This window comes from Danio aesculapii, chromosome 24, assembly GCF_903798145.1.
Source record: "Danio aesculapii chromosome 24, fDanAes4.1, whole genome shotgun sequence".
In the NCBI taxonomy this organism is placed as follows: Eukaryota; Metazoa; Chordata; class Actinopteri; order Cypriniformes; family Danionidae; genus Danio; species Danio aesculapii.
In genome coordinates, this window is record NC_079458.1 from 16,435,385 (window position 1) to 16,448,414 (window position 13,030).

At 38.6% G+C, this 13,030-nt stretch overlaps 1 protein-coding gene and 1 long non-coding RNA gene across 2 annotated transcripts; both read left to right on the top strand.

Moving 5' to 3' along the window:
• Window positions 1-1,729: 1,729 nt before the first annotated feature.
• LOC130218817 (uncharacterized) lies at window positions 1,730-4,419 on the top strand. Its single transcript, XR_008835995.1, has 3 exons — window positions 1,730-1,776; window positions 1,999-2,058; window positions 3,976-4,419. It is a non-coding gene; the product is annotated as an uncharacterized LOC130218817 (long non-coding RNA).
• Window positions 4,420-4,425: 6 nt separating this feature from the next.
• On the top strand, window positions 4,426-11,020 carry LOC130218068 (mucin-2). Its single transcript, XM_056450101.1, has 3 exons — window positions 4,426-5,734; window positions 5,989-6,054; window positions 10,771-11,020. Exons 1-3 carry the CDS (start codon window positions 4,464-4,466, stop codon window positions 11,018-11,020), a joined length of 1,587 nt encoding a protein of 528 aa, XP_056306076.1. The 5' UTR covers window positions 4,426-4,463.
• The last annotated feature ends 2,010 nt before the right edge of the window (window positions 11,021-13,030 follow it).

Here is a 13,030-nt window from a genome sequence, read left to right on the forward strand (position 1 = left end):
AACATTTTTTAATAGTTTTAGTTTGTGTTCAACAGAAAAAAGAAACTTGACCACTTGAGGGTGAGGACTCTATTGTTGGGTGAACTATCCCTTTAAGAAGGCATTATTTACTTGATAGTTTACAAGTAAAAATAAGATTTGGATCATTTCCAGTGAAGGTATGTCAGTGTTTGTTTTAACGTCAAATGTCATTTCTACTCCTCTGCAAATTGTTTTTGTTCTCGATCTCATGGCATGCTGCACTGAACAGGCATTTTTTCCCTTGTACAATGCATGACGCAAACAGATGCATCAGATGCGTACATTTGAATAGAGGAAAAGTTCAGATGTTGATAGATTTGACTGCGATGAAGGAAACTGATATGAGTATACTGTATATCTATCAGCTGTACATTAATATCATATTCATCAACATGAAATTTAGAATCTGAATTAATTCACAAGTGCAAAGAGCAAAAAATACTTTAATAGTTATAGTTATAATAGTTTAATAGTTATATAGATCAGGGGTGCCCAAACTTTTCAGCCCGTGACCCCCAAAATAACAATGCCAGTGACACGCGACCTCCAAATTCCTCTATTCCTTATAAGGTGGTTATAAATATACAAATGTTGCGTGCACAACAATAGGCCTACATAAACACAAGCATACTGATAACAGAAAAAAGCACATCAGTCTAACAACCATATAATTTTATAGTCATTTATTAATTTATTTAATATTAACCTTACCTAAAGAGACTGGTGGGCACAGTGTTTTCAGCATAAGTCTATTCTTGGTTTATTTTTGGAGGCCGCCAATCAGAGATCATTCTCAATGTTCAGATGTGGTCTGAATTTGTTTTTAATGTATTTGATTGCCACAAAGGTGTCAGAAATTTTAACCTGATGCTATAAAATCAATCTGCCACATCTGACGCTATTGCTGTATTATTATTCTGACGTAAACGCACTAATTCAATGAAATAAAAAGAATTAAAAGGCTGATGGCTTTTCATTTGCATGTTGTTTTTTTTATGTAACTATTAACTATTTATATCTTCTGTGGGTTATGGATAAAATATGGTCATTCTAATAGTTTAATCAAATTTATTTCACTTTTGGAAATAACCAAGAAACCCCCTGTCATCATCCTGCATAAACATGGGCCGGTATAAGATTCTGACGTTATGATAACCTTAGATATAAATATCACAGTTTCACGGTATTGTGATTACTGTTGGGTAAAATACAAAACCTTTTCCCCCTTTGGACACAATATATTTTAATTTGGTAAACATTTTAAATATTTTGGAACAGTAAACATGTCAGGCTAAATAATTAATTCAAACAATGATTGCCTTCTACTGTCTTTATTTGTTTTAGAAACACAGATTATTTTACAGTTTAAAATGGCATCTTTTGGGACCTTTTCTGCTGGAGACACTGTTGTCCTAAAAGAAAATGTAAATAAAAAATTGTACTCATACCTTAGGAACGGTATAGCAGAAAATGTTAACGGTTTTAAAACCTTGACTTTTCCAAACCGCAGTACCTTGCTGTACCTTGAATACGGTTATCGTCCTATGCCTAATCCCGCGACCCATGTTTTGGGAACCACCGATCACTTTTTTCACAATTACAAAAACGTCTTCTTTGTGTATTCTTTCACTGTACTTAATTAAATGTACCAGTTTGTTTGCTAGAAATTATTTTGATTTAAAGTTTTAAATGTTTTTTCCCTACTTTCAGCATCCCAGAGTGCAGCTTCCAGCCGGGATATTACTCAAACAATAAGTATGTGTTCCATCTTTGCTTTACCAACAGTAGCACAGGCCCAAAAACTAGCTTAAACACAAACCTGTGGGTAAAGAAATTTGTATAAAATACAGTGTATTTTGTTGTGTTTACTTCATGAAAAAATGTAATTTGTATAAATTTGCATTTTGGATTTTTACATGTCATTTGTTTGGTGCTGTGTGGAATCATATTTTGTTTCTTCCTCTTTGCCTTTCAAAGGTCCGCTCTACTCACTTTTAAGTTCAGTAATCATGAATGTACAGACCAACATCAACCAAGGTCAGTAAACAGATGAAAGATGTTGCTGAATATCAAAAGCTGAAGTGTGTGTGTGTGTGAGTGCTAAATCGCCTTTAGTCAGTGGGCCATTAAATCACAATTTACTCTCCCTCAAGTGGTTCCAAACCATAATAAGATTTTTTTTATTTCTGTTGAACACAAAAAAAATATAAATTTTTGGCATGGGCATTTCCTAGAATAGGGGAAATATATTATACTATTGAAATCCATGACTACAGGATACTAACTTGGCTCAAAACAACTTTTTTCTGTACAACATAGAGAGAAAATGGGTAAATGTCCTTTTTGTGTGTAGTACTCCCTTAAAAGAATAGCAGTTGACATCATAATTATAATGATAATGCAAGAACGATATTGTTAGAATCACTTTTTATATCTTATGAATGATAAAAACAGCCTATTAGAATCCATCCTGTTTTAACAAACTCAAGGATTTAAAGCAGCAGACTACAAAGCTAATACACAACATGAATCTCAATCAACTTCATAGCTTACAGGGTTGTGGATCAGTAGGTTGTGTACATGAATTCAGGCCCTGGTAGAGATAGTGATGAGCTTGATTCACTACACATTGGGACACATTGGACTCTACTTTAATGATCTAGGCGAAAAGTCTAAAGCACATGGTGCAAGAACATCAAGGGCATGTCCAATTCCACTTTTGCTATTTTAAGGATGGAAAAATACGCTCTGCACCCTGGCGCATGGTATAACACGGTTGTGCTTATTCTCTTAATGAGTTATGGGTTCGTTTGAGCATAATGTGCATTAAACCAATCAGTCTCATCTCCCATTCCCTTAAAGAGTCCGTTGCGTCACGCCATGGCGCATTTGCTATTTAAATGGCAGTCTTTGTAAAAGGATAAAGAATGAGGCTACTCCATTCAGCCTCTTTACTTTCTCTTTACTTTACTCCTTTACTTTCGTGGATAAGGAAATGGTGTTGTACGCACTTCACCAAAGACATCCATTAGCCTACATATATAATTTTTTTTGTTAAGCTTAAAGATTTGTTTCAAAACTATTTCCAAATCCAATTCTAATTTCCAGCAAACAAAAAAATGAACAAAAATAACTAGGAAACACATCCTATTTTTATGCCCCATATGGTGGTGGCATATGTCTCCAGTTCCTCAAAATAGCAACGTGCCAACAATGCGCCTTAACACACCTCCTTTTCAGACTGAAACACCCATGAGTCCACAAAGTGGTGCAAATAGATTTGGTATTCAAACAATGTGGCGCAAAACGTGAAAATTAGGGTTGTGCTGGTCTGAAAATAGCAACAAATCGCAACAAACACATCTTTCGCCTTATTGTGCATGATAGGGCCCATTGAGTGTGACATGACAGTGTGCTTGTACAATATCCAAATAGGATTTTATAAACAGCAGAACTACTATGCTTTATAAATTCATTTTATGACGTTTTTAAAAGCAAATTATTGCTAAATAATTTGATTGTTTCATATACAATCAACATTCCCAGAGATGGGTTGCAGCTGGAAGGGCATCCGCTGTGTAAAACATGTGCTGGATAAGTTGGTGGTTCATTCTGCTGTGGCAACCCCAGATTAATAAAGGGACTAAGCCAAAAAGAAAATGAATGAATATACCATCAAAATTTCAGTCATTAATCATTTATTACTGTTTGATATATTAACTTGTCTAGCTATGTTTATTCATGTTAACTAAAGAAACGGGTTCTTTTTAGAAAGCACCTCTCGATTGCCATTATGTTTGATGATTTTTTTTTCACGTGATTCATGTTTTGTGCTTGTTAACTTCTGTTAAGGGCATGTAGTAAGTATTGATTTGTCCTGGTTTTCACAGTGCATTTTGGGACTACATACATGGTGTAGTAATCAAAATTAATTCCTTTCATTTTCTTACACAGGACAGAACCAAATAACGAATCAGAACATCAATCCCTCTCCTGGTTCAACATCACAACCTATAACCACAACAAATCCTCCAGATCTCACATCAACATCTTCTTCGATGAATACTAACACGTCAACTACAACGTCTTCAGTGTATCCAAGTACAACAACACAACTCACACCAACAGCTACTTCAGTGAATCCAGAAACAACACAGCTCAAATCAACATCTACTTCAGTGACTTCCAGTACGACAACCCAACTCACACCAACAGCTACTTCAATTAATCCAGATACAACAACACAACACACATCAACAACTTCTTCAATTACTCCCAATACAACCACACAACTCACATCAACAACTTTATCAATGACTTCCAATACAACAACACAACTCAGATCAACAGCTGCTTCAATAGATCCAGATACAACACAACTCATATCAACAATTTCTTCAATCACTCCCAATACAACAACACAACTCACATCAACAACTCCAATGACTCCCAATACAGCAACACAACACACATCAACTGCAACTTCTTCAGTGTATCCACGTACAACACAACTCACACCAACAGCTACTTCAATAAATCCAGATACAGCAACACAACTCACATCAACAACTCAAATGACTCATAATACAACAACACAACTCACATCAACAACTTCTTCAATGATTCCCAATACAACAACACAATTTACATCAGAAACTTCTTCAATGACTCCCAATACAGTAACACAACTCACATCAGACACTTCTTCAATGACTCCCAATACAGCAACACAACTCACATCAACAACTTCAATGACCCCCAATACAGCAGCACAACTCACATCAACAACTTCTTCAATCAATCCCAATACAACAACACAACCCACACCAACTTCTTCAATGACTTCCAATATAGTAACACAACTCAAATCAACTACAACTTCTTCAGTGTATCCAAGTACAACACAACTCACACCAACAGCTACTTCAGTGAATCCAGAAACAACACAACTCACATCAACAACGACTCCAGATACAACACAACTCACATTTACAACTTCTTCAATGACCCCCAATACAGCAACACAACTCACATCAACAACTTCTTCAGTGACTCCCAATACAGCAACACAACTCACATCAACAACTTCTTCAATTACTCCAAATACAGCAACACAACTCACATCAACAACTTCAATGACTCCTAATACAGCAACACAATTCACATCAACAACATCAATGACTCCCAATACAGCAACACAACTCACATCAACTACAACTTCTTCAGTGTATCCTAGTACAACACAACTCACACCAACAGGTACTTCAGTAAATCCAGAAACAACACAACTCACATCAACAACGACTCCAGATACAACAACACAACTCACATCAACAACTTCTTCATTGACTCCCAATACAGCAACACAACTCACATCAACAATTTCAATGACTCCCAATACAGCAACACAACTCACATCAACAACAACTCCAATGACTCCCAATACAGCAACACAACTCACATCAACAACTTCTTCAATGACTCCCAATACAACAACACAACTCACATCAACTACAACTTCTTCAGTGTATCCTAGTACAACACAACTCACACCAACAGGTACTTCAGTAAATCCAGAAACAACACAACTCACATCAACAACAACTCCAGATACAACAACACAACTCACATCACCAACTTCTTCATTGACTCCCAATACAGCAACACAACTCACATCAACAATTTCAATGACTCCCAATACAGCAACACAACTCACATCAACAACAACTCCAATGACTCCCAATACAGCAACACAACTCACATCAACAACTTCTTCAATGACTCCCAATACAGCAACACAACTCACATCAACAACTTCTTCAATGACTCCCAATACAGCAACACAACTTACATCAACAACTTCAATGACTCCCAATACAGCAACACAACTCACATCAACAACTTCCTCAATGACTCCAAATACAGCAACACAACTCACATCAACAACTTCAATGACTCCCAATACAGCAACACAACTCACATCAACTACAACTTCTTCAGTGTATCCAAGTACAACAAAACTCACACCAACAGGTACTTCAGTGAATCCAGAAACAACACAACTCACATCAACAACAACTCCAGATACAACAACACAACTCACACCAACAACTTCTTCAGTGGCTCCAAATACAGCAACACAACTCACATCAACAACTTCTTCATTGACTCCCAATACAGCAACACAACTCACATCAACAACTTCATTGACTCCCAATACAGCAACACAACTCACATCAACAATTTCAATGACTCCCAATACAGCAACACAACTCACATCAACAATTTCAATGACTCCCAATACAACAACACAACTCACTTCAACAACTTCAATGAGTCCCAACACAGCAACAGAACTCACATCAACAACTTCAATGACTCCCAATACAGCAACACAACTCACATCAACAACTTCTTCAATGACTCCCAATACAGCAACAGAACTCACATCAACAACTTATTCAATGACTCCCAATACAGCAACACAACTCACATCAACAACAACTCCAATGACTCCCAATACAGCAACACAACTGGCATCAACTACAACTTCAATGACTCCCAATACAGCAACAGCACTCACATCAACAACTTCTTCAATGACTCCCAATACAGCAACACAACTCACATCAACAACTTCTTCAATGACTCCCAATACAGCAACACAACTGGCATCAACTACAACTTCAATGACTCCCAATACAGCAACACAACTGGCATCAACTACAACTTCAATGACTCCCAATACAGCAACAGCACTCACATCAACAACTTCTTCAATGACTCCCAATACAGCAACACAACTCACATCAACAACTTCTTCAATGACTCCCAATACAGCAACACAACTCGCATCAGAAACTTCTTCAATGACTCCCAATACAGCAACACACCTGGCATCAACTACAACTCCAATGACTCCCGATACAGCAACACAACTCACATCAACAACTTCAATGACTCCCAATACAGCAACACGACTCAAATCAACAACAACTCCAATGACTCCCAATACAGCAACACAACTCACATCAACAACTTCAATGACTCCCAATACAGCAACACAACTCACATCAGAAATGTCTTCAATAACTGCCAATACAGCAACACAACTCACATCAACAACTTCTTTAATGACTCCAAATACAGCAACACAACTCACATCAACAACTTCTTCAATGACTCCCAATACAGCAACACAAATCGCATCAGAAACTTCTTCAATAACTGCCAATACAGCAACACAACTCGCATCAACAACAACTTCAATGACTCCCAATACAGCAACACAACTCGCATCAACAACTTCTTCAATGACTCCCAATACAGCAACACAACTCACATCAGAAACGTCTTCAATAACTGCCAATACAGCAACACAACTCACATCAACAACTTCTTTAATGACTCCAAATACAGCAACACAACTCCCATCAACAACTTCTTCAATGACTCCCAATACAGCAACACAACTCACATCAACAACTTTAATGACTCCCAATACAGCAACACAACTCACATCAACAACAATTCCAATGACTTTCAATACAGCAACACAACTCGCATCAACACAACTCCCATCAACAACTTCTTCAATGACTCCCAATACAGCAACACAACTCACATCAACAACTTCAATGACTCCCAATACAGCAACACAACTCACATCAACAACAATTCCAATGACTTCCAATACAGCAACACAACTCGCATCAACACAACTCCCATCAACAACTTCTTCAATGACTCCCAATACAGCAACACAACTCCCATCAACAACTTCTTCAATGACTCCCAATACAGCAACACAACTCACATCAACAATTTCAATGACTCCCAATACAGCAACACAACTCAAATCAACAACAACTCTAATGACTCCCAATACAGCAACACAACTCACATCAACAACTTCAATGACTCCCAATACAGCAACACAACTCACATCAACAACTTCAATGACTCCCAATACAGCAACACAACTCACATCAACAACTTCTTCAATGACTCCCAATACAGCAACACAACTCACATCAGAAACGTCTTCAATAACTGCCAATACAGCAACACAACTCACATCAACAACTTCTTCAATGACTCCCAATACAGCAACACAACTCGCATCAGAAACTTCTTCAATAACTGCCGATACAGCAACACAACTCACATCAACATCATCAATGACGGCTGAAACAACAACACAACTCACATCAACAACTTCAATGACTTCCAATACAGCAACACAACTCACATCAACAACTTCTTCAATGACACCCATTACAGCAACACAACTCACATCAGCAACTTCTTCAATGACTCCCAATACAACAACACAACTCACATCAGAAACTTCTTCAATGACACCCAATACAGCAACACAACTCACATTAGAAACTTCTTCAATGACTCCCAATACAGCAACACAACTCACATCAACAACTTCTTCAATGACTCCTAATACAGCAACACAACTCACATCAACAACTTCTTCAATGACTCCCAATACACCAACACAACTCACAGCAGAAACTTCTTCATTGACTCCCAAAACAGCAACACAACTCACATCAACAACTTCTTCAATGACTCCCAATACACCAACACAACTCACATCAGAAACTTCTTCAATGACTCCCAAAACAGCAACACAACTCACATCAACAACTTCTTCAATGACTCCCAATACAGCAACACAACTCACATCAACAACTTCAATGACTCCCAATACAGCAACACAACTCACATCAACCACAACTCCAATGACTCCCATTACAACAACACAACTCACATCAATAATTTCAATGACTCCCAATACAGCAACACAACTAACATCAGAAACTTCTTCAATAACTGCCAATACAGCAACACAACTCATATCAACAACTTCTTCAATGACTCCCAATACAGCAACACAACTCACATCAACAACAATTCCAATGACTTCCAATACAGCAACACAACTCGCATCAACTACAACTTCAATGACTCCCAATACAGCAACACAACTCCCATCAACAACTTCTTCAATGACTCCCAAAACGGCAACACAACTCATAGCAACAACTTCTTCAATGATTCCCAATACAGCAACACAACTCCCATCAACAACTTCTTCAATGACTCCAAATACAGCAACACAACTCACATCAGAAACGTCTTCCATAACTGCCAATACAGCAACACAACTCGCATCAGAAACGTCTTCAATAACTGCCAATATAGCAACACAACTCGCATCAACAACAACTTCAATGACTTCCAATACAGCAACACAACTCGCATCAACTACAACTTCAATGACTCCCAATACAGCAACACAACTCCCATCAACAACTTCTTCAATGACTCCCAATACAGCAACACAACTCACATCAACAACTTCAATGACTCCCAATACAGCAACACAACTCACATCAACAACTTCAATGACTCCCGATACAACAACACAACTCACACCTACAACTTCAATGACTCCCAATACAGCAACACAACTCACATCAACAACTTCAATGACTCGCGATACAACAACACAACTCACACCAACAACTCCAATGACTTCCAATACAGCAACACAACTCACATCAACAACTCCTTCAATTACTCCCAATACAGCAACACAACTCACATCAACAACTTCTTCAATGACTCCCAATACAGCAAGACAACTCGCATCAACAACTTCTTCAATGACTCCCAATACAGCAACACAACTCACATCAACAACTTCTTCAATGACTCCCAATACAGCAACACAACTCACATCAACAACTTCTTCAATGACTCCCAATACAGCAACACAACTCGCATCAACAACTTCAATGACTCCCAATACAGCAACACAACTCACATCAACAACTTCAATGACTCCCGATACAACAACACAACTCACACCAACAACTCCAATGACTCCCAATACAGCAACACAACTCACATCAACAACTTCTTCAATGACACCCAATACAGCAACACAACTCGCATCAACAACTTCTTCAATGACTCCCAATACAGCAACACAACTCGCATCAACTACAACTTCAATGACTCCCAATACAGCAACACAACTCCCATCAACAACTTCTTCAATGACTCCCAATACAGCAACACAACTCACATCAACAACTTCAATGACTCCCAATACAGCAACACAACTCACATCAACAACTTCAATGACTCCCGATACAACAACACAACTCACACCTACAACTCCATTGACTCCCAATACAACAACACAACTCGCATCAACAACTTCAATGACTCCCAATACAGCAACACAACTCACATCAACAACTTCAATGACTCCCGATACAACAACACAACTCACACCAACAACTCCAATGACTTCCAATACAGCAACACAACTCACATCAACAACTCCTTCAATGACTCCCAATACAGCAACACAACTCGCATCAACAACTTCTTCAATGACTCCCAATACAGCAACACAACTCACATCAGAAACGTCTTCCATAACTCCCAAAACGGCAACACAACTCATATCAACAACCTCTTCAATGATTCCCAATACAGCAACACAACTCCCATCAACAACTTCTTCAATGACTCCCAATACAGCAACACAACTCACATCAACAACTTCAATGACTCCCGATACAACAACACAACTCACACCAACAACTCCAATGACTCCCAATACAGCAACACAACTCACATCAACAACTTCTTCAATGACTCCCAATACAGCAACACAACTCGCATCAACAACTTCTTCAATGACTCCCAATACAGCAACACAACTCGCATCAACTACAACTTCAATGACTCCCAATACAGCAACACAACTCCCATCAACAACTTCAATGACTCCCAATACAGCAACACAACTCACATCAACAACTTCAATGACTCCCGATACAACAACACAACTCACACCTACAACTCCATTGACTCCCAATACAACAACACAACTCGCATCAACAACTTCAATGACTCCCAATACAGCAACACAACTCACATCAACAACTTCAATGACTCCTGATAAAACAACACAACTCACACCAACAACTCCAATGACTTCCAATACAGCAACACAACTCACATCAACAACTCCTTCAATGACTCCCAATACAGCAACACAACTCACATCAACAACTTCTTCAATGACTCCCAATACAGCAACACAACTCGCATCAACAACTTCTTCAATGACTCCCAATACAGCAACACAACTCACATCAGAAACAACTTCAATGACTCCCAAAACGGCAACACAACTCATATCAACAACCTCTTCAATGATTCCCAATACAGCAACACAACTCACATCAGAAATGTCTTCAATAACTGCCAATACAGCAACACAACTCGCATCAACAACAACTTCAATGACTTCCAATGCAGCAACACAACTCGCATCAACTACAACTTCAATGACTCCCAATACAACAACACAACTCACATCAACAACTTCTTCAATGACTCCCAATACAGCAACACAACTCGCATCAACAACTACTTCAATGACTTCCAATACAGCAACACAACTCGCATCAACTACAACTTCAATGACTCCCAATACAACAACACAACTCACATCAACAACTTCTTCAATGACTCCCAATACAGCAACACAACTCGCATCAACAACTTCAATGACTCCCAATACAGCAACACAACTCACATCAACAACTTCAATGACTCCCGATACAACAACACAACTCACACCAACAACTCCAATGACTCCCAAAACAGCAACACAACTCACATCAACAACTCCTTCAATGACTCCCAATACAGCAACACAACTCACATCAACAACTTCTTCAATGACTCCCAATACAGCAACACAACTCGCATCAACAACTTCTTCAATGACTCCCAATACAGCAACACAACTCACATCAACAACTTCTTCAATGACTCCCAATACAGCAACACAACTCACATCAACAACTCCAATGACTCCTAATACAGCAACACAACTCGCATCAACAACTTCTTCAATGACTCCCAATACAGCAACACAACTCACATCAACAACTTCTTCCATGACTCCCAATACAGCAACACAACTCACATCAACAACTTCTTCAATGACTCCCAATACAGCAACACAACTCACATCAGAAACTTCTTCAATGACTCCCAATACAGCAACACAACTCACATCAACAACTTCAATGACTTCTAATACAGCAACACAACTCACATCAACAACTTCTTCAATGACTCCCAATACAGCAACACAACTCACACCAACAACTCCAATGACTCCCAATACAGCAACACAACTCACATCAACAACTCCTTCAATGACTCCCAATACAGCAACACAACTCACATCAACAACTTCTTCAATGACTCCCAATACAGCAACACAACTCACATCAACAACTTTTTCAATGACTCCCAATACAGCAACTCAACTCACATCAGAAACTTCTTCAATGACTCCCAATACAGCAACACAACTCACATCAACAACTCCAATAACTCCTAATACAGCAACACAACTCACATCAACAACTTCTTCAATGACTCCCAATACAGCAACACAACTCACATCAACAACTTCTTCAATGACTCCCGATACAGCAACACAACTCACATCAGAAACTTCTTCAATGACTCCCAATACAGCAACACAACTCACATCAACAACTCCAATGACTCCCAATACAGCAACACAACTCACATCAACAACTCCAATGACTCCTAATACAGCAACACAACTCACATCTACAACTTCTTCAATGACTCCCAATACAGCAACACAACTCACATCAACAACTTCTTCAATGACTCCCAATACAGCAACACAACTCACATCAACAACTTCTTCAATGACTCCCAATACAGCAACACAACTCACATCAAAAACTTCTTCAATGACTCCCAATACAGCAACACAACTCACATCAACAACTCCAATGACTCCCAATACAGCAACACAACTCACATCAACAACTCCAATGACTCCTAATACAGCAACACAACTCACATCAACAACTCCAATGACTCCCAATGATGCAACACAACTCACATCAAC